General features: G+C 35.5%; 1 protein-coding gene and 1 long non-coding RNA gene across 2 annotated transcripts; one reads left to right on the top strand and one right to left on the bottom strand.

Annotated features, from left to right (window-relative positions):
• The first annotated feature begins 11,653 nt into the window (after window positions 1-11,653).
• Window positions 11,654-14,306, top strand: LOC126672521 (uncharacterized). The gene is made up of 5 exons (XM_050366475.1): window positions 11,654-11,902; window positions 12,066-12,556; window positions 12,665-13,245; window positions 13,390-13,897; window positions 13,985-14,306. Exons 1-5 carry the CDS (start codon window positions 11,654-11,656, stop codon window positions 14,304-14,306), a joined length of 2,151 nt encoding a protein of 716 aa, XP_050222432.1.
• A 7,262-nt stretch (window positions 14,307-21,568) lies between these two features.
• Window positions 21,569-22,534, bottom strand: LOC126671729 (uncharacterized). The gene is made up of 2 exons (XR_007639101.2): window positions 22,494-22,534; window positions 21,569-21,779 (listed from the first exon to the last, which is right to left on the bottom strand). It is a non-coding gene; the product is annotated as an uncharacterized LOC126671729 (long non-coding RNA).
• Window positions 22,535-24,611: the final 2,077 nt, after the last annotated feature.

Raw genomic sequence — 24,611 nt, 5'->3', positions numbered from 1 at the left:
ACGAACGTTTCGAAAGAAATCCAAACGTTTCACCGTTTTAGCGATTTAAGCCAAATATTTAAAAAGGTTACGAAACAAATCCAAACGTGTCACCTTTTTAGCTATTTATGCAAAACGATTACAAACGTTACGAAACAAATCCAAACGTTTGACCTTTTTAGCGATTTAAGCCAAACGTTTACAAAGGTTATGAAACAAAACCAAACGTTTCCCCTATTTAGCGATTTAAGCCAATCGTTTACAAACTTTACGAAACAAATACAAACGTTTCCCATTTTTAGCGATTTATGCCGAACGTTTACAAACGTTACGAAACAAAACCAAACGTTTAACCTTTTTAGCAATTTAAGCCAAACGTTAACAAACGTTACGAAACAAATCAAAGGGTTTCAGCTTTTTAGCAATTTAAGCCAAACGTTTACAAACTTTACGAAATTTCAAACATTTTACCTTTTTAGCGATTTAAGTCAAATGTTTACAAACGTTATGAAAAAATCCAAACGTTTCCCCTTTATAGTTATTTGAGCCAAACGTTTATGATAGTTACGAAATAAATCCAAAAGTTTTGCCTTTTAGCAATTTAAGCCAAACGTTTACAAACGTTACGAAACAAATCCAAATGTTTCATCTTTTTAGCGATTTAAGCATAACGTTTACAAACATTATGAAACAAAACTAAACATTTCACCTTTTCAGCAATTTAAGCCATACGTTTACAAGCGTTACGAAACTAATTCAAACGTTTGACCTTTTTAGCAATTTAAGCCAAACGTTTACAAAGGTAACGAAACAAATCCAAGCTTTTCACCTTTTTAGCAATTTTAGCCAAACGTTTACAAATGTTACGAAACAAAACCAAACGTTTTATCTATTAAGCAATTTAAGCCAAACGTTTGCAAACGTTATGAAACAAATCCAAACGTTTCAATTTAAGCCAAACGTTTACAAACGTTATGGAACAAATCTAAAGGTTTCACCTTTTTAGCAATTTATGCCAAACGTTTATAAACTTTCCGGCTTAAATCCCTAAAAAGGTGAAACGTTTGGATTTGTTTCGCAACGTTTGGATTTGTTTCATAACCTTTCAAAACCAAACGTTTCACCTTATTAGCAATTTAAGCCAAACGTTTACAAACATTACAAAACGAATCCGAACGTTTCACCTTTTTAGCGATTTAAGCCAAACGTTTACAAACGTTACGAAACAAATCCAAACGTTTCTCCATTTTAGCGTTTTAAGCCAAACTTTTAAAACGTTACGAATTAAATGCAAACGTTTCATCTTTTTAGCGATTTAAGCCAAACGTTTATAAACGTTACGAAATAAATCTAAACTTTTCACCTTTTTTGCGATTTAAGCCAAACGTTTTCAAACGTTATGCAACAAATCCAAACGTTTCACCCTTTTTGCGATTTAAGCCAAACGTTTACAAACGTTATGAAACAAATCCAAACGTTTCACCTTTTTACTGATTTAAGCCAAACGTTCACAAACGTTACAAAATAATTCCAAACATTTCACCGTTTTAGCGATTTAAGCAAAACGTTTACAAAGGTTACGAAACAAATCCAAACGTGTCACCTTTTTAGCAATTTATGCAAACGTAATGAAACAAATCCAAACGTTCACCTTTTTTGCGATTTCAGCCAAACGTTTACAAAGGTTATGAAACAAAACAAAACGTTTCACCTTTTTAGCGATTTAAGCCAAAGGTTTACAAAGGTTACAAAACAAATCAAAACGTGTCACCTTTTTTGCAATTTAAGCCAAACGTTTACAAACGTTACGAAACAAATCCAAACGTTTCAGCTTTTTAGCGATTTAAGTCAATCGTTTACAAACATTACGAAACTAATACAAACACACATTTTTAGCGACTTAAGCCGAACGTTTACAAACGTTACGAAATAAATCAAAACGTTTTTACCTTTTTAGCAATTTAAGCTAAACGTTTACAAACGTTACGAATTTCAAACGTTTCACATTTTTAGCGATTTAAGCCAAATGTTTACAAACGTTACGAAACAAATCCAAACGTTTCACCTTTTTAGCGATTTAAGCCAAACGTTTACAAATGTTACGAAATAAATCCAAAGGTGTCGCCTTTTTAGCAAATTAAGCCAAACGTTTATAAACGTTACGAAACAAATCCAAACGTTTCACCTTTTTAGCGATTTAAGCGGAAGGTTTACAAACGTTACAAAATAAAACTAAACATTTCATCTTTTCGTAATTTAAGCCAAACGTTTAAAAATGTTACGAAACAAATCCAAACGTTTCATATTTTTAGCAGTTTAAGCCGAACGTTTACAAACGTTACGAAACAAAACCAAACGTTTAAAACGTTACGAACTAAATCAAAACGTTTCACCTTTTTAACAAATTAAGCCAAAAGGTTACAAATGTTACGAAATTTCAAACGTTTCACCTTTTTAACGATTTAAGACAAACGTTTACAAACGTTACGAAATAAATCCAAACGTTTTCCCTCTTTTACGATTTAGGCCAAACGTTTGCAAATGTTACGAAATAAATTCAAACGTTTTGCGTTAATAGCAATTTAAGCCAAACATTTATAAATGTTACGAAACAAATCCAAACGTTTCACCTTTTTAGCGATTTAAGCGGAAAGTTTACAAACGTTACAAAACAAAACCAAACATTTCACCTTTTTAGTAATTTAAACCAAACGTTTAAAAATGTTACGAAACAAATCCAAAGGTTTCATCTTTTTAGCGATTTAAGCCAAATGTTTACAAACATTACGAAAAAAATCCAAACATTTCACCTTTTTAGCAATTTAAGCCAATCGTTTACAAACATTACGAAACAAATACAAATGTTTCCCATTTTTACTGATTTAAGCCTAACGTTTACAAACGTTACGAAAAAAAACCAAACGTTTAAAACGTTACGAAACAAATCCAAACTTTTCCCCTTTTTAGCAGTTTAAGCCAAACGTTTACAAACGTTCCGAAACAAATCAAAGCGTTTCACCTTTTTAGCAATTTAAGCCAAACTTTTACAAACGTTACGAAATTTTAAACGTTTACCCTTTTTAGCGATTTAAGCCAAACATTTACAAAGGTTCCTGAAAAAAATCCAAATGTTTCACCTTTTTTAGCAATTTAAGCCAAACGTTTGGGAACGTTATGAAAGAAATCTAAACGTTATGGAACAAATCCAAATGTTTCACCTTTTCAGCGATTTAAGCCAAACGTTTATAAACGCTACGGCTTAAATCGCTAAAAAGGTGAAACGTTTGGATTTGATTTGCAACGTTTTAAACGTTTGGTTTTGCTTCATAACCTTTCAAAACCAAACATTTCACCTTTTTAGCGATTTAAGCCAAACATTTACAAATATTACGAAACAAATCCAAATGTTTTACCTTTTTAGCAATTTAAGCCAAATGTTTACAAAGGTTATGAAACAAAACCAAACGTTTCCCCATTTTAGCGATTTAATTCAATCCTAAGCTTCGTTTTTGTGTCAATCTAGTGTGTTTAGACTATGTGAAATGATTTGATATAAATGCATGATACGATTAGGAAAGTTGGAATACGAATGTGGATACGAGAGTGAACTCGGTTAGAGTAACCTGAGCCCCATATCTAGTGGGTTGAACTTGGTTGAGTTATCCCGGGGCCTACAACTTGGGATTAAGATGTTGGTCGCGGCTGACGCGGTTGAGTTATCCCGGGGCCGGACCATTTGGATCAGTTTGATTTGAATATTCGTAATTCGTGTTAAGTTTCAGGATTTTAGTTTCGAACGGATCAATTACTTGCTTATATGTATTTTCATATTATTGCTTTTTTTGAAATGCGATGTTATTTTATAATGCGGTTAGTAAATTGCAAACTCACTCAGCATAGTCTGTGTCACGACCCATTTTCATGAATCGTGACCGGCGCTAGGGTATGGGTATGGTTGTACCGAAATCCGTAGCTAGCCTTGCGGATAACCAACTTATAACGTTTGAAACAATGTACCTGCATAAAACCACATGCTCGGGGGCAACCGAGACTCCAACCTAGTCTAGCAGTACATTTTAAGCAACATATATTCAAAGTATACTTAATCTCAAATTAAATTCCAACAGCATGGCAAATAATATATAATATTAAAATCACTGTAATCATGCCAAAGCTAATAAAATAATAGTTGGACCATGCCAACAAACAATAGTCAAAAATATAAACGTAAAACTAAGACATGAATAATCTGATACTACTACTGCGGTCTAAGAGTTTAAAATAGTTCGACTCTTTTATTCTGAAAATAAAATAAAGAACCTCTGAGAATGAAGAAACGGAGATCGACCAATGCTCAAATCATAAACCTGGAAAATTTGGTAAAAACAACGGGGTCAGTATAACCATTTACATTTATTAAGTTGAAAACCTTTAAAAACGTTTAATAAAACATTTTCATTATGGATTATCAATGAAACCCTAAACCACAATTCTAAATCCATTGTCGTGTTGGTGAGACGTATCTCAATAACCGATCCCCGACTATCACTTAAATAAATTGTGAGCCCAGGAGACGTATCTTCCACCGGTGCCCTCACTAAGGTGAGACGTATCTGAAACCTACCTCAATACCATAATCATTACCGGTGCGCACGCAGTCACGATGATGCCCATCGAGTAGCACGTTCCAAATCAAATACACAATGCCGAAAAACAGTTCAAAAGCTGTTTATACATATACATATACAAAATATAATATTTGCTTAATAAAGAGGTAAATAGAGATATAAACTCACTGCTTACTATTCCACGTGAACCTGGCAAGCAACCTAACTCTGGTTCGCCTCTGAAGTACGAACAGTCGACGGGTCTAGACATAGTATAAAATCAGTATTAAAAACAGACCCTAACTCTAGAGAGTACTAGACACCACATAGGAATAGCACAATGACAAGTCCAGGTAAATCCAAATCAGAGTAATCATAATATTCGAATAATAAATAAGCCATAAACAAATCACGTCTATTGAGTTCCCGCCTTAAAGTCCACATAGAACAATATTATTTAAATAATATTTAAATAATAAATTAATTTAATTTCCAAATAGTGGGTTAGCCGAGTTACCGATAACTACCAAGATACCTCACATGTCGGGTGACCCAAGTCTAACCCGGCCCAAAATATTTTATCAAAAATATAAACCTTAGTTTATAATTTCTAAAATAACAATTTGATAAAATAATAAATCAGTATTTAAAACGTAACTCAATATCTTAAGATCCAAGTAACCAATAGTTACTAATAATTTATTTAATAAATAAATAAATAAATAAAATGTTAAAAATCTAAAATGTCAAATTGACACGCCTAGTCAATAATTTCAAAATATAATAATTACCCGAGTAATTATAAATTATTGATTAAAAATATAATTATCACTTTCCATTTATAATAATCAAAATAATAATTTAAATTATAAATGGACTATCATTATTTTAGATTTAAAATAATATTGACAATTTATAAATCGAAACGAAATCTGAAAGTTAAAATCAAATTCAAATAATAATAGTTAAAATGTGAAATAGTTAATAATTAACTTAAAGAATCAATTGATTAGAAACAAAATAATGAGTAACTTAGATGGCCATTTAGCCACCACTTTCTATCAAAACAATAAGCCCAAAATAGACTTCCCGCCAAGACCACCATCATTATCATCAATTATGAATTTTCAAGTCACTGTAACCAAACCATGAATCTAATATCAAAAGCCAACATTTAAACAAGTTGGGAAAATATAACACAGTGGCTACATCAATATTGCAGCAAGACCATAACCAATTTAAGAGAACATTTCAAAAGACTTATGATTTACAGTCCACGCAAATCAACTAGGTGACGGCGGAACTCACACTGTCAAAGACAAAGGAGAATGAACGGAATTCAATCTCGAACACTATCGATTCAGATTTTGAATCAATAACGCAAACTATAATATCAAAAAGATTATCCTAAAACAGCAGCATCAGGAACAAAAGGGACAACAGAACATGAATCATGGAAGATCGGCGGTCATCGCATGAACAACAAGAAATCTAACAAAGTTTTCGTAGGAATTGAACGTACCGTATTGAAAAATTACTATCGTTGTGAATGAAGTCGAACAATATGACGAAGAAAGAATTTCGAAATGATACTACAACAATAATGAATAGAATTATAAACGAAAGTACGATATCAAATAGAATAACCGGATGAGACGAAAGCGATATTCTTACCGAATCCGAGGCGAGTGAAGGAACGATGAATGTGATATCTCAGAATGGTTTGAAGCGTTTGACGGCTGGGTTTCAGAATAGAAAAATGAAAAGAATAGGATTTTGAAATAATGAATGAAAGAAATAGAAAAAAACGTATATATATTTGATGGTTTGCTACATAAATCATGAATAATTCATTTTACACAGGTGATGTGCTTTATATGTTGTAAAGGAATGGGCTTAATCATGCTTAAAAAGAAAGAATGGCCAACATTTAAATTCTTTTTTTTTCTTTTGTTTTTTTTCCTTTTAAGATTTAATAATACCAACCAAATATGAATCGGAACACGACCGAATCAACGAGCGATTCCAATAATATTAAATAAAAATATTTAATAAAAATAATAATAAATTACCTAAAACTTGACGGAATGCAAAATTATAATTAGAAATTTAAAAATAATAATTTAAAAATACGGGATATTACATTCTCCCCAACTTATTGAAAATTCGTCCTCGAATTTAAAACGAAAACGACTGACGTAATACACAACATAAATTACATACAGAACACACATAACCAACGTAAAACTCACAAACCAGATACCGAAGGTAAACAAGGACAACAATAATAATAATTATGCGTAACGAACTCCGTCTCTTAAGAACATTACTCAACCAAGTAATCAATAAAACCAAAACCATACAGCAGTTAAGCCATATCGAGCTCCATTTGAAAACATAATCCAAAAACATTTTCAAACCATTTAATAAAACAACTTAAAAGAACAAATGGTACAAAGCCGAGTCAACCAAGAATTCCAATCTTAATAACGTGTCAGGCGACCCAAGTCAAACCCGAACCAAAGAAACCCCAATATGTACCAATGTTTAAAATCTGAAAATTCATTTGATAAAATAACATGAAGTTTGAAAAGCAACAGAACTCAACATTACTTAACTAGTCAGCAATTAACAACACGCACCCAGAGTGTTTGATAAAATCCAGAGTAACAAACATGCTAAAAATGGCACCACAAGCGAGAACATAGTAATTCCGTGCTTAATGACTTAAGCGCTTGCATAAGCAAAACTCAACAGGTTGTTCCTCGAAGAATAACTAAATATTACAACCCATACACTAAACAATCTCAAATGGTCACAAAAAGTAATTCACTAACTTTCACTTGACATAAATGATAACACCTTATCTAAGTGAAATCCACGAGGGAAAACAAACTCTCCCACTAAAGTTTTTACTGAAAAACTTAAAATAATCTAGAACGAAACCTCGAATCTCTCGCAATGATAACTCCAAACAAAATTTCCACTCAGGAAGGTCAACACAAGACAAAACATGTCGAAAACATATGGGGTATTACATTCTCCCCAACCTATGAAAAACTCGACCTCGAATTTTAAATATGAAACTGTCTCGCAGTTTAAACGGTCACAACACACTTATGCGCAAAATTCTGATTCTAACAACTTAGTGCCCTAATCACTCGATCAACATAATGTAAATAATCAACCATTATCCAATTGAGAGCCACAAATACTCTTTAACAAGTTGGCTTCAATAACTTAATAAATCTATATGATTTCTAACTCCACATTATCAAAGTGCAAGAACAAGCCCTAAGCTCAACAATAGTTCTTACAATTCCGAACTCTATCGTTTCATACAAGGTATTGAAAACACAAGTTGATAAAATCTTGCGTTCTACAACACCTATTCACTTATCCACTTATAACGAGCTCGACATCCAAACCAATCGATAACAATACTCCACAACAACTAAATAGTATTTTGGCAAAAAACAACCACTATTTGAATCTTTTGGTCCAACAATTTACACCAATTTCGATAATACCATTAACTTCATGAATCAAAAACACAAAACTCTTACCGTCAGTCAAAAGAATACGTAAACTTAACTCAAGATAACAAAATTTCCAAATTAGCAACAAAATCTCAATCCTAGTTATTCCTCCAATCATTCAAAAATAAAATAGGTCGTAATACTCTAAGTATCTAATCATCAACTTACATCCTAACTATGTCTCACTGGCTTAACTTTATTCCGTACAAAAAGATTTTAATATTCGAATAAAATGATATTAAAACTCTTTACAATTAAACCCTTAATCCATAGTGTCGACCAACCAACTTTGTTGTCGAAACTCACCAAACACAATCATCAGATTTTTTCCAAATCAACTAGTTCATGTACCCAAATCAAATCTAAATTCTCAAAATTATTCCATCGATTGACTATAAGCTCGTATACAACAAGAAATCACTACGACCAATTTACCCGACCGAATTGTTAATTATGCTCAAAACCAATCTATGGAAGTATAAAATTTTTAAATACGCAGAAGATTTTATATTTAAAATTTTCCACCTTTATTTTAAAAGACTTAACATTTTACACCTTCTTTTTATATATCAAAATCGAAGCACCTTTACCATTGGAAAACCATCAGTTTGTAAACCCGTGAAAATTTTCAAAATATTTGTATTTTTAAATTTGCAGATTCCCCTTACTTTTAAATAAGTTTGCAATTTGTGAAACCGTTCAAATGGTAAAACTTATGTGATCTGTAAATCAAACTTACTAAATAATTTATCCTTTTCTCGTAAATAATCAAATAGTGGGAAAATCCTCTGTATTCAAAATACACATTGAAGTTTCAAAATATCCAAAATTTAAGTCGCTCTTAAGTCTTACTCTCAAACAAAACACGATTTGAAGAATCGTTCAACCGAAAAATTAATTATTCCTTTTGAATCAAATTTAAAAAAATTGTTTTCTTTCCGCCCGACTTAAAATTTAGTAATGAATATCTCTTTGTTTATGAAAACACCTTTATATCAATACCGAAACATTTGAATAAACAACTTACTTTTAAAATTCCAGTGTAAAAAAAAACATAAATGGAGCATATAACCAAATCCCTTAATCTAACAATCCTCTAATCAAAATCGTAAATTTTCCACGAAAGTTTTCTAATCTACATATAACTATATAACTCACTTAGCACAACTAAATTCCCGCATGCAACCTTAAGATATTCCTTCAATTCCATACTTACAATCTATCAAATCATACGATACCACAAAAAAAAAATTAAAACGATATCTCCACTAAAATTCATAAGTATAAAGTAATTTTCATTAAAACTCCAAATAAACTGAAACTTAATTCAGAAAAAAAAAATCACATGCATTTCTTCTAAACTTACCACCAGTTGCCGCATCACACCGAATCAATTTAATTAAAACATCAGCGTATTAAATATCGATAATTAGGTTATTTCCGTCGCTAATTAGGAGTATTGGCGACGGATTCAGCGACAGACGCAGAATCCGTCACCAATATGGCAAAAAGATTGGCGGGAATGCTCCCGCCACATTAGCGACGGACGTTTCCGTCGCTAACTCGTCGCTAAAGTGGCGGGAGCATGGCGGGAACCTTTGGCGCGTATATTAATGGCAAAATTGGTGACGGATTTAAATATCCGTCGCCAATTTTGCCCCTAATTAAAATGTTCCATTTCAATTGGAGGTCTAGCGACGGATATACATATCCGTCTCTATATTGTAGCGATGGATATACATATCCGTCGCTCAATCTCTAATTGAAACGGAACGTTTTAATTGGGGCAAAGATTAGCGACGGATATTGTCCGTCGCTAATCTTAGACCTAATTAAAATAGTTTTCTCCTTTCTTCTTCCCCATTTCTGCATACCCATTTCTCTTTTCTTCTCCCGCCACTCCCCCGTCTGTCGTTGCTTTCGTCTCGCCAACCACTGCCGTTACTCCTCCGCCGTTCGTCTCGCCAACCACCGTCTCTCCTTCCATTTATCCTCCCGCCAGCCACCGCCTCTCCTTCCTCCTTTGCTGTCAACCACCGCCTCTCCTTTGTTGTCAACCACCGCCTCTCCTTTGTTGTCAACCACCGCCGTTCCCTGCACCACCGCGCTGCCGCCACCGCCTCAGGTAAGTTGTTTTTTATTATTTGTTCTTTTTTATTTGGTTTTAATTAAAATAATAAAAAAACAGTCTTCCCGCTGCCGCCGCTGCCGCTGCTTACTCCGCTGCTGCCGCTGTTGCCATGCTGCCGCTGTCTTATATTGTAAGTTTAAGTTTTTTTTATTAATTAGTTATGTAATTAAATGTAATTATTAATTATGTTATATTAGTTATAGGTTATTTGTTAGGTTAGATAGGAGTTTATAATTTATTAGGTTAAATTAGATTAAAATTGTTAATTATTTTTGGTAATTAGTTGTTTAATTGTTTACTTAGTTGAATAAATTAGCTTGTTAATAATTTGTTTGATTATTGATTAATTAATTTAAATAGGTTAATTTGATAATTTTGGTTAATTAATTAAACCCATAACTTTGCAAATGTAATTTAGGGGAATTAATTATTGTAATTAATTTAATGTATTTTAGTTTAAATATAATTGTTCTAGTTAATAATAATATTTAATTAATTAAGCTTTTTTATATTGGTTTAGATTAACTTGTTATTCAAATGTTTAATTTGATTATTTTTATTTAATTAGGTTAAATAAGTGTTTAATTAGGTCACATAATTTTCGGTAATTGAATTAATTGTTATTTAGAAAAATTAGTTGTCTAATGTAGATTGTGGTCTGTGGATTGTAATTTCCTTGCAGGACTTCCCTGAAAAATGGGTGATGCTCATTTTTAGGGGAAGTGCAGCCCAATTTTTTCTAGAAACTTAATATATTTATTGCGTGATAGGTGTGATATCCGTTAGTTTGTTGCAGCGGCTCGACATTCCTTATTGTTCTTTTATATCTGTTGCAGTTTTGCTCTACAACAAGTAAGTACCATTATTATTTTTATTTTTATTTTTATTTATTATTAATTAGTTAATTTAGAAGCTGTTTCAACCTAAATTGACCTCGATTTTATTCCCACCGAATAAAATTGTAAACCTAGCCATAGATTTCCCGTCCCGTGTGTTCAAGAGATTGAACGACACAGGATTGTATAGTTTGTACAGTTCGCAAAATTGGTTCTCCCGTAACTCGATTACGAAAACCATATATGTCTAGTAGCGGTAGAAAAATATTTGGTTGTTTTCCAGCGTTTGTTCTCCGGGTGGATGTATAGTATATGTTTTGTAACGCTTTTTCGTCGCGGAATATATAATTAGCGTTACAACGCATATACTAAATATCGCACTTAAGGAGAACGACGCCGGAAGGCTGCCGAATATTTTTCTCCGTTGCTAGGCATATATCGTGTCCGAGTTAAGGGGCGCCAGTTTTGCGAATGGGATAGGTCCATACCTTTAAAGCAGTCAATTACATTGACTTTGCTATTTTCGAGCAAAAACCCCTCCTAATTATCCGTGCTACAGAAATGGAATCAGACCGAAGTTGGATGTATAGGCGGCTCCATGGCGGGTTGTTGTACCCAGGTTTTGACGAGCGCGTACAACAGTTTGTGAATTTCGCCTTACGTCATCCTGCGTGTATGAGTGGGGCTGAGATTAAATGTCTTGTCCTAGGACAGGATGTAAAAATACGAGTTATCGGGATGTCGAAACAGTCAAGCTTCTCATTTTGCAGAAAGGGTTTGTCAAAGATTATCAAGTCTGGGTTTTTCATGGTGAGTGAAATGTTTTAAATCCTCGTCCTGTTGCACAGCTACCGAAGTATGACGTTGACATGGAATATGAGGGGGGTGACGAGTTCAGCTCCGTTCATAGAATGGTTATCGATGCTGAGTGTTCACGGAGGAGGAACTGAATAATGAAGCTAAACACTTTTAGGATATGATGCGTGCGGCCAAAGAACCTGTATGCCCCGGTAATAGCAAACACTCTCCCTTGTCTGCAGCTGCTAAAATGTTAGACATCAAATGTCGACATAGTGGGTCAGTAGCTTTAGTAGATGATGTGACCGAATTTATACAAGAGCTGCTCCCAGAGGACAACAAGATGCCAAAGAACTTTGCTGAAATAAAGAAGATAATTAGAGGTCTTGGGTTGCCGGTTGAAGTTATCGATTGCTGTTTCCGCAAATGCAAGATTTACTGGGGGTCAGACGCGGAGTTAACACGATGCAAAATTTGCGATCACGAACGGTGGAAACCGCCCCCTAAAGGAAATTCTGTGAAAAGACGAGTTAACGTCCCTTATAGGAAAATGTTTTATTTTCCTATAACTCTGAGACTGCAGAGGTTGTACGCTTCTATAGCCATCGCCAAGCATATGACGTGGCACGCAGAACACGAGATGGTTGATGGAAAGATTTGTCACCCGTAAGACTCTCCGGCGTGGAAACATTTCAGTGAATTGCATACAGAGTTTGCGGGAGAAATTCGAAACTTCAGACTAGGCCTGTGTACTGATGGGTTTCAACCATTTAGGGCCTTCGGGCAGAATTATTCATCATGGCCAGTAATTTTGACACCCTACAATCTCCCCCCAGGGATGTGTTTGAAAGATGAGTTCATGTTTTTAATTGTTATTGTCCCTGGGCCTCGAAATCCTAAACACCAAATGGATATATTCCTGCAGCCATTAATAGCTGAGCTGAACCAACTGTTGGAATTTGGAGTCCAGACATTCGACGTTCATAGGCGACAGAATTTTCAAATGAAAGCGGCACTGATGTGGGCAATTAATGATTTTCCCGCTTATTCCATGTTGTCTGGCTGGAGCACATCTGGGAGACTGGCTTGCCCACACTGCATGGAAAATAAGGATGCTTTCACGCTTAAAGGGAGTAGAAAACAGTCGTGGTTTGATTGCCACAAAAGGTTCTTGCCTCGTGGTCACGCGTACCGTCATAACACAACTCATTTCCGTAAAGGGAAAACCGTAAATCAAGAATTCGGACAGCCGAAAACCGGAGAAGAATTGCTGGCAGAGGTGGACAATCTGGGTTTTATGAAGGCATATGAAATTGGGGCTGAGAAAAATAATGTTGCAAAGTCGACAGATTATGGTTGGAATAAAAAAAGCATTTTTTGGGATTTGCCGTATTGGAAAACGAATCTCATTCGTCACAATCTCGATGTCATGCACATTGAGAAAAACGTATTCGACAACATTTTCAATACGGTACTAAATGTTCCCGGGAAAACGAAAGACCATGCAAAATCTAGAGATGAGTTGAATGACATATGTGATCAGCCCGAGTTAGCAAAAGATCCGGTTACTGGGAGATTTCCTAAGGCGATGTATGCTTTGGATAGGGACGGAAAAAAGGCTTTACTCGAGTGGATTAAGTTAATAAAGTTTCCAGATGGTTATGCGTCTAACTTTTCCAGATGTGTCGATACAACCAGTCTGAAAATGCATGGAATGAAAAGTCATGACTGCCACATTTTTATGCAAAGAATTTCTCCAATCGCTCTCCGTGAGCTATTACCGAAGGAAGTGTGGGAGCCTTTAACAGAGCTGAGTATCTTTTTCCGTGCGTTAACCTCCACGTCTCTAACAGAGAAAGATATAGAACGTATGAGGCTGGAAATCCCAAAGATACTGTGCAAGCTAGAACGTATTTTTCCGCCAAGCTTTTTTGACTCCATGGAACATCTACCCGTACATCTACCGATCAAAGCTATGATGGCAGGGCCGGTTCAGTATCGCTGGATGTACCCATTTGAAACGTAATGTTACTGAATTTTCTCAATACTGTGTATTAACATGTACTGTTTACTAACTGTGGCATGTGGAATCAGATATTTAAGAAAACTGAAAAAAAAAGTCTCCAATAAAGGGAGGGTAGAAGGAAGCATCAGCAGCGGATACTTGAATGAAGAAACAGCAAAATTTGTAGCTTATTACTTTTCAGAAGGTGACCCAATGATACCTGAGCGGCTGCAAAGAAATGAAGTTTGTGACATTAAAATCGACAACGATGTTGACAGACTATTTATTTTCAAGCCTCACGGGCAATCAATGGGTGCTTGCCGAAAGAGATATCTCAAAGATGCTGAGATTGTTGCTGCTCGGACATATGTTCTGTTGAATTGTTCAGAAATTGAAAATTACAGAGAGTAAGGTTTAATACAGCTGTCAATGTAATTAATAATAACGATTCAGAGTCTAATTATTGATTATTAACTTAAGTATTTTCGAAGGCGAGTTGCGGAGAGGAAACCCCGATATCAGCACCTAGCAAATTGAAGCAAAGTTTCAGAGTGACTTTGCCTACTAGTTTCAACAATATGTAAGTATTTTAAAAATTGACTTTTATGGAGTTCTGACAGACATAATTGAGTTGGAGTATCCGGCGCTTCCAATGAAGACGACTGTCTTATTTAAATGCGAGTGGTTCGACCCAGCGCACAATTCTGGCACAATTAGTAAAAAAAATACAACATGGTGGATATTAATAACAGAAAGAGATATAATAAGTATGAACCTTTCATCTTAGCCGAACAGGCCGATCAAGTTCATTGCCTACCATATCCGAGTAAAAGAAGGGATAAATTAAATTGGTGGGCAGTTTGCAGAATAAAGGCACGATCAGAATTTGACATGCCCGAGGGGATTATCCCGGCCTTTCAAGATGAGGCAGAAGAAAATCCTCTCATTGTTGCAACAGACGGCAATCCAACATATTTCGCTGATCAAAATGGAGAAGCATAAGAAGATGCGTTGTTTATGCCTCCTGAACAAGAAACAGAAGATGAGTTCATCGCATCCTCATCAGACGAAGATGAAAGCGAAGAGCTTTAGTAGTTTAGTAAATTTTTTGTATTAGATTTTTTCAAACTATAATCAATTTTAGAAGACGATATAAGGCTGAAATTATGTTTCTTAATTTTATTTAAGTGTATACTCGTTGAATTTGAATTAATATTTATTAGTTTTATGTTTCACGAAACATTTCTTAATTTATATAATGTGTTGGTTGGTTGTGGAACATGTAAAATTGACGTATGTACACGTATGAGGGGTCGAGGTCGAGGCACTGGCTCAGGCCGTGGCACAGGCCAAGAACGCGGACGGGGAGACGACCCTGTTGTTGGCGATACCTGACGTTGCTGAGGAGCAGCAACAGCTGGAGGCCGGAGGACCTGTTCAGCCTCGGCAGCAGCGTGAGCCTAGCGAGCCCCCGACTATTATGGACGACTAGGGCAGGGCGAGGGTTCACCCGGACCCTAGGAAGTTTGATTACTATTTAGTTTTTAATGATATCGTAATATGTAATTAATTTGTAATTAATTTTTATTTAAACTAATTTATGCTTATCTAATCACAGGACTTTGTTGCTGGACTGAAGGCCGGTTTCTCGTGCCATCAGAGACATTTTTAGGAAGTGCTGGTTTGAGACTGGCTATGCATGGTGCTTTCTGACTGCGGATTAGAGGGATTTCTATTTCCAGGAGTTCCAGGTAATTAAATTAAAGTTAATACATTTAAGTTTTCATTTTCATGAAAAACTAACTCACAACATATGTTTTTACTGTTGCAGAAATAATTCTGGTGGGATAGTTTGGTCTACAGCGACGAGCTCATCAGACATGTCTTCATGACCCACGCAGCCACCCGCTACAAAGACAACGTCCATAAAATGAAGTCCAAAAAGGAGAAGCATAAATCTGTGGGCCAAGAAATATGGGATGCCTGGAATGCCTTCTAGGACACAGAGGCGGAGAAGAAGAAGTCGGAGATAGCCCGGGCAAACCGGATGAGCGAGCCAGCGGGCGCCGGTACTGCACCGGTCCGTCATACTGGGGGATCCCGCTTTGCTCTCAAACATATGGACGTGATGGTATATTTCTAAATTCAGTAAGTAAAATAATGTATTTTCTTTATTTTCGTACTTATTTAATTATATTTTTTATGATAGGCTAAGGAGCTCGGCCGGAAACCGAGTGTGACGGAGCTGTACACTCGCCTTCACTCCACGAAGGGTGAGAATAAACCTGTAGACAAGCGGGCTCAGAACATGACTGTAAGTTCTTATAAATTTATAAATCTATTAATTATGTTTAGGCTTTGGTGTTGAATATATATATTGTACTTGTTAAATATATTTGGATTAACTATTTAAGTACATAAGTTATGTAGACTTGACGTTTGTGTACTTAATTAGATTGAAAGTGTTTGTTGTTTGGGTTATATATTGTAATTTTCTTGCAGGATTTTCCTGAAAAATGGGTGATGCTCATATTATAAAAGAAATGCTTCCGAAATTTCTTTAAAAATTAGAATTACTTTTAATATGTGATGCTTTTTTATTTGTTATTTACCTGAACTGATATGTTTTTTAACTGTTTTGTAGGACGCTATTGCTGAGAGGCTGGCTGCTGCGACTCAGTCGCCGACTAGAGAGGGTAGCTCGATGAGTCCAGCGGAGGTGGATGAGATCCAACTGATTCTGGACATCGAGGGTGTCAATAAGAAGCACCGCGTGTACGGTTTAGGTTCAGCGAGTAGCAGGTATGCAGCCCCGAGTAGCAGCAGGGCGCAGCGAGGCAGCTCTTCTAGGTCGACACAGCTGGCGGACGAGGAATTCGGGAGCGCCGTGTGCAGACAGGAATTCAGGAGCGCCTGCGAGAGGTTGACCAGAGGCTAGCGGAGCAAAATCGTCAACAGCTGGCAGAGCAACAGCGTGAGCACCAATCGGAAATGGCCCAGCTTATCCGAGAGGAGATTGCAAGGATGATGCCTAATCTTCCTCCAGAGTATCAGCCACAGTTTCCCGCTCCCCCACCAGACCGTGATGACACTACAGATTTGTAGTGTCCTGTTAAATTAGGATTCTGAACTAATTATGTATATTTTTTCTTTTAGACAACGTTATATTTGTATTTTGATATTTATCTATATATTTAGTGTCAACTTTCTATTAATTGTTATCCGTAAATGAATTTTAATTAGTGTATTTAACAGATTTGAAAGGATATTAAACTCTGTAGATCACTAAGCTTTCCTTAAATTACAGAAAGGTCACTAAAAAAACTTTTGTTACAAAATGGTCATTGAACTATAATTTTTATTACAAAGGGGTTCATCCATCTAAAACGTTGCGTTTTATAGCAAAAACGCAACATTTTCGCTTACGTGGCAAGCCAAATTTACAAAAAGGAACATAGTTTAATGACCTTTTTGTAATAAGAGGTATTATCTAGTGACATTTTTGTAATTCACGAAAAGTTTATTGTTGTTTTTGTAACAACATAAACATTTTTGTAGTAAAAGGTATAGTTCAATGATCATTTTGTAACAAAAGTTTTTTTAGTGATCTTTCTGTAATTTGAGTAAAGTCTAATGATCTACATAGTTTAATATCCTCTATACGACAGGGAAAAACTGCAAAAAATGGCAAAAATCTGCCGATAAAACATATATTGGCGACAGATTGCATACGTTGGCGACAGATATATCCGTCGCCAATGTGCCAAATTGGAGATAAATTTGGCAAGGTTGGCGACAGATATAATTCGTCGCTAACATTGTGGATTTGACGACGGATATATCCGTCGCCAAACGTGCCCATTCTGTCTCCAAATTGGCACGTTTGGCGACGGAAAACATTACATCCGTCTCTAGTTGGTCTCAGCTTTGGTCTAAGCTTGAGACCATGTAGCGACGGTTTCAGGTAAATATAGCGACGGGTTATCCGTCGCTAAATTTGCCACGGAATACAATATTGGTCGCTAACTTATTTTGCGACCAATATTGTTGCGATGGACACAGTCCGTCGCAATTCCGTCGCTAACTGCAGTTAGCGACGGAATAAAGGGCATTAGCGACGGATAAATCCGTCGCTAATGCCCTGTTTTCTAGTAGTCTGATTTATCATCTCGGGTCAGGATTTCCAATATCCTTTTCCAGGATAATCAGAAATCACCAACCGTTCCAAGGAAATAATTCCCTTAACTTTCTCGATATCGAAACCCAAAGATTTCGACCCACAAACAAAACACCAAATCCATCGAAACTAAAAATGAAGACAAAGGCAACTGGGTCTAAACGAAGATCTTACTCACAAATTAAGACCACACAATAAGGTAAGCCATCTATGACCACGTGAATTAATTAATCTCACGTGTTACTCCGAATGAAAAGATAAAATAAAAACAATCAAAATAGTTCAACCAAACATGACATTCAGCAAAATCAGTCCAACATATTGAAAAGACCAAAATCAAGACATGCTACAAAAAGCTTGAATTTTCGTATCAAAATCAACTTGTAATTATATCATCTTATAAGAGTGCACTTCCAAATTCAATTTGAAATTTAAAGTTAATCATAAAACTTTTCAAGTTCAAGTTTCAGCCTCATGTTTTTTTTTTAAAAATTAATTTTCCGGAAAAACCTCATTTACAAGTTAATTGCTTTAAAAGTACCTAAATATCTTAATTCGTAAAACCATCGAGTTAGCTGAGTTATTACAACTTCCAAGTTCAACTCCTAAATTTGGGTGACCCAAGTCAAACCCTAAACAACCGTTTATAAAACATATTTTAAATATTTGTAAATCTGGAAAATGCACTTTAAAACAAAATCTCAATTTTTTTAAAATAGGAAGCTCAACGTCACCCAAGCAGCAACATAGGACTCATCACCCAAGTGAGAAAACAATTAATCTTTAACAAACTTTTAGAAAACACATACTTCGACCATAACTAGCAAATCGAGTATGAAACCAACGACATCAAAGTGTAAACAAACCACAACCTGCTAAAATTATAAAAGTAATATTTATTCTTCAAAACAGTATCACCTTTCAAAATAATTTTATTACAAAAAAATCACTCTTTTCGAATCATTAGTAAGTTTTGAATATGAAAAAAATTATTTTACTGGCAACATAATGAAAATCACCTTTTAGGTTATCATGCTCAGATTACTCATCCGACTTTTATGTCAAAATCACCTTTTAGGTTATTGATAACTTGTGGAACGGCGGCGACACTCTGATCCGGCGGAAGCTTCAAGACTGTATCTGAAAGGCACAACACAACCGTAAGAAGGATGCCGGAAGGGGATTCCGGCAAACCACTCCGACGGTCTAGTCAATAGGTATTTTAGTGAGAGAAAGAATAAGAAGTGAAAGTGAGTTAAGAGTTGAGAGAAAAAGAGAATTAACCTTTTTACCTACTTTTTCTTAGCCTTTTATATTATGCCTATGTTCCTCTTTGTCTGGGCCGACAATCCTGATTTCATTCTCTTTGTCCGTGCAGATATTGTCTGGAATGTCAGGGTACCTTCTGACAGTTCTGTCGTTGTAATTAGTGAGAGGCGAACCTCGGACAAAACCGAGGTGCTGTGTGTTTCATTCGATTATCATGAGGTGACGATGTGGTATGTCCTTGTTCGGTTTGAGCCGAGAAGGATTGGCAGTGTTCCTTACTAACTAGATTTATGATGTGTCTTGCTCGGTCTGTAGTATGTCTTGTTTGGTTTGAGCCGAGAGGGGTTGGCAGTGTGTTTTGTTCGAGGTTTTATGATGCGTCTTACTCGGTCTGTATTGTATCTTGTTCGGTTGATGTTCTATTTTTGAGATTATTCATCTGTGTTGTTATCACAAGTCCCCCCCTGTTATGTCGGATATTTATGTCCGAGTTTGTCTTCTGGCTCTATTCATTTTGCATGCGTGTTTTTGCTGTATTTAATGTCTGCCTTGTTGTTACACGTGGCATCTTTTTGCTGCTTTGTAACTGACGCTGTCTCCAACTATCACATTTATTGAGGTGACTACTGAGTTATGGCTCTTTAATTAAGGTGACTCTTCAGTTGGACCTGTTCAGTTTCTATATAAACCTTTGTTTTGTTCATTTTTTGTTTTCTTCTTTTCCGTCTTTCTCTCTCTATACTTGCTGTTCTTGCTTTTCTTTCCTTCTTTTTTCAATTTTCTTCGAGTTTTGCATCAATATCATTCGTAAGTTCATCAGCTTTTCTCTATTTTGATCTTTTTATTTGGTTGTCGTGTTCTTTTTTTCTTGTTTTTCTATTAGGATCATATATTTAGGGTTTGTTTCTTTTTGATTTTCTGTTTTTGTTTGTGTTTGAATAAATGTCGAACGAATAAGACTCTCAGAATTTGTCTGAGCAAGACCTAGGTGTTGATGTCAAACAAGACTGTTAGTAGTACCGATAGTGACCATCATGAGGATACCGAGGATGGGGTTGTTGGTGAAAATAGGTTCGATGGTCTGGGATGTTCAGAGGATACTTCTTATGCTCGGCCTAGGCGAGTTAGACCTAGGAAATGTAAGACTTCTTTAGCTAGGAGGGTGATGATGGAAACGATATTTGCCGAGCTTACCCAAAATTATTTGGACTACTTAGGTTCGAAGCTTAAGATTCCTACTGGTTATACCCTAGAATTATCGCCTCCGGGCATAACCATAAATGCTCCTGTTGGTCCGGGATATGTAGTTGTGTGTGTGGAACACCTTCATTCTGGGGTTAGGATCCCTTTTCAAAACGACCTTCTTTCTCTTCTTCGGTGGTATAATATGCCTCTAAGTCAGTTTCATCCTAATGGTATTAGGCATTTTTTCACTGTGCGGGCCTTTTGTTTGAAAAATAAGATCCCTTTTTCTGTAAAAATATTTGCTAGTATGTATGGCTTAGTTTTTAACGGCCAGTATGACTTTGCCTATTTTAAAATTCTGAAGTCGGAGCCTAGGCGAGTTGTCAATCACGTGACTACGTCGCTTAAGCGCTTTAGGGTAGACTGGTTCCGAATTAGGCATCCTTCTGCCTTTTCTGAATTGCCTCTGGGCTGGTCGTGTGTTTCTCCGGAGCACACATATATTAGGAGGGACAAAGTACGAGAAGAGGCACACACCCGACTTCAGGCTTTGTTGGAACGAACCGGTCCTGTAAATACCGAGGAAGTCCTTCCTCGATTGAGGATTGTAAGGTTTAATGTCACGACCCGATCCTCGGCGTCGAGACCGGCGCTAGGGAATGGGAGTGGTTGCTCCGAAACCCGTAGCAAGCCTTAAAAATACATTAAAAATCACTTAAAAATTTTCGCGGAATTCAAATCATTTTCGAACATTTTAAAATCGCAGTTTAAAACGTTCTATTAAAAATTACCATTTAAAACATGCACATAATTTTTTTCTTAAATTATTGCATTTTAGTTGTCAAAACCATTTCACTATGGTTTATCATGCATCTCATTATGCATACCATCTTACTATGGTAATTACTGCATTTCACTATGCAGGCCATTTCATTATGGACTTAACCGCATTTCATTATGCAGACCATTTCATTATGGATTTAACTGCATTTCATTATGCAGATGCGCTCGCCGCATTTTGTACTCGTGCAGTCGCTCGGACTTTCGCACAGCATTCACATATTACATATTATCAGAGTTTAAGCGTTATAATAAAATATAAAGCATAAATAAGTCCAACGACTACTAAGGTATCACCGTTCATTATTCTAGCTACTGCAACTCTAGACACATAAAGGAAAGTCATTCTCACTTTATTCAAGTCAGGGATTTCCGGAACAAGAAATTGGAAATCCACACGTCAAACTACTCGCCTGTAAAAATATTAAATTCAACGGGGTCAGTTATAAAAACTGGTGAATGCGTACAACATGTACTAATAAACATTAATATGAAAGCAATGCATTCCAGATTACCGATTCATATGAAACCCTAAACCATGATTCATGTTCCTATATGCTTTCAAAACAGGAAACATAAATATTCCACATCATTTCATCATATTCGGGTTAACCTTTTCATGGCCGTATTTATTCATTTCTTTTTGTACTCTAGCCCGTCAAATCTGATCATTCATCTTTTACGTATGTGAAGGTCTTTAGACTCTTTCACCATACAACAGATTTCGGCAGTACATATATACCGTCGCCATTTCACTTTTTATTAAAAGGTTCAATCTCTCAGATCTCGGCAGTTTCTCTTTACTGCCTTTGGTCGTCTATATTCTGTTGCCTCTGAAGATTTGTTCACACAGAGTCTAGGCCGTCGCCTGACTTTCCAGGCCGTCGCCAGGATTCACACAGTACATTCACATGCAACCCATTCTAAATGCAATACCGGTGATCACACAGCACTATTGTCGCCCAATAGTAAGCATGTTTCAATGAATCTAAATCGGTTTCAAAACTATGTATAATAGTTTATGCGATTTAAATTCAAAATAAAATAAAGCATTTGCAAATCATGTAAAGCAGTTCACAATATTTTTAACACTAATATTTAGCAGTATAAGTTGTAAACACACTCACAGTACTCGCTTATTCCAATTATAAAAATATCACCCGTCGAAATATTAAAACCTTCGCTCGCCGGTTTCCGCGACAAGACTCGCTGGATCTAATTTAGAGATTAAACATTAATAAATGTAATAACTCTAAATTCTAGGATAAACTCTAGACCGACTCAACCATATAAACCACATAATCACAAACCAAATTTGATTCTGACTATCTCTTTCCGCGTCATCGTATTTCAATACGATACACCACATAGTTTATTTAATTCATAAATAAACATAGAATTATAAATCCATATAATTCAAACACATATTCAATTTACATAGTTTTCTAAAAATTTCCTTAAAATATTTTTGACCCGGGGCTCGGCCCCCCCTTATTTTCTGCCCAGAAATTAAAATGACAGTTTTACCCTTTTTAATAATTTTAACCGAATAAACAATTATCAAAATTTAAACCCGGTTACTAAATCACTAAAAAGTCACCATTAAATATTTATTTATCATCATTCAAACATTTAGATCAACCTTAAACAAAATCATTTACAGAAATTTAAAATCATTAGATTTACCCACATTTAAGCATTTTTTTGAGTTTTAAACTATTAAAAATCGAATTTCAAACCTTTAAATTAACACCCGAATTAATTAACATTTTTAATCCACAAAAATCTCACTTTAAAGCATATCTAATCTTTATCAAATAGATCAGCCCAGAAATTAAAATAAATAATTTAATTTTCACGGAAAAATTATTTAAAACCGAAACCCATTAAAACAATTACTAAAACTAATTAACTAACCATCAAACAACAATTTTAAACCATCCTAAGCATGTTTCTAAACCTCAACCAACATCAGCAAATAAAATTATGGTTTTGAGCTTGAGATTTCACCTTGATTCAACATGCAAACACACATACACGATCTATGCAATATTCCCGACAATTTTCGTTAACAAAATTTTGAGAGAAAATCAAAGAGTAAATTTTTGTGTTTTGATCTTGAATGGTTCGGCACCCACACTCAAATGGGGAAGATGATTAAGAAATTTGGGCATCAAGTTTAGCTTAAGAAAATATCTATATATTTAGATAGCTATTTCAATTATTTACAAGTTTGCCATTAGGGGCATTCTTGTAATTAAATCAAACTCTAGGGGTAAAATAAATTCAACTTTACCAAATATTCAAAACATTAAATCATATCATATGGGCAGAGTTTAAAATATTTTTGGGCCTTTAAAAATATTTAAAATAATTATTTTGACGGTTTTTAATGAAAAATCGCAAAATTCACTTTTAACACGTAAAATTGCCAAAAATCACATTTAAGGCAAACACATACCAAATCACATTTTCACATGTATAAATTCATCACGTGAATTTATTCACTATTTTCGAGGTCCTAATCAATAAAAATTGGACACTAGCGAAAATAAACGCTAATAATTCTACGGGGTATTACATTCACCCCTCCTTATAAGAAATTCGTCCTCGAATTTCAAAACAAATTATTACCTTGAGCAAACAAGTGGGGATATCGTTTCCGCATATCCGCCTCTGTTTCCCACGTACATTCCTCAATTGTACGGCTCCTCCAGAGCACTTTTACCATAGGTATCTCCTTACTACGGAGTTTCCTAATCTGGGTATCGACAATTTCTACAGGTTCCTCCTGATAAGATAGTTCCTCGTCTATCTCAACCTCTTGAGGCTGAATAATTCTATCAGGGTCAGGAATATACTTCCTAAGCATCGACACGTGAAACACTGGATGTACCTGCGACATCTCAGACGGTAATGCTAACTTATAAGCTACCGCTCCTATTCGCTCAATAACCTCGTAAGGTCCTGCATATCTCGGCGTTAGCTTTCCTTTCTTTCCAAATCGGATTACACCTTTCATAGGTGATATTTTAAGAAACACAAAATCTCCGACTTGAAATTCTATATCCTTTCTCCTCACATCAGCATAGCTCTTTTGCCGACTAAATGCAGTTTCTAAACGTTGCTTAATCAACGGCACTTTCTCAGACGTAATCTGTACTATTTCAGCTCCTGTTAACTTTCTTTCTCCAACTTCCTCCCAACAAATTGGAGATCTACACTTACGTCCATAGAACGCCTCA

This window comes from Mercurialis annua, linkage group LG3 (genome assembly GCF_937616625.2).
Source record: "Mercurialis annua linkage group LG3, ddMerAnnu1.2, whole genome shotgun sequence".
NCBI classification, from domain to species: Eukaryota; Viridiplantae; Streptophyta; class Magnoliopsida; order Malpighiales; family Euphorbiaceae; genus Mercurialis; species Mercurialis annua.
This window is presented reverse-complemented; position numbering and strand designations above follow the sequence as displayed.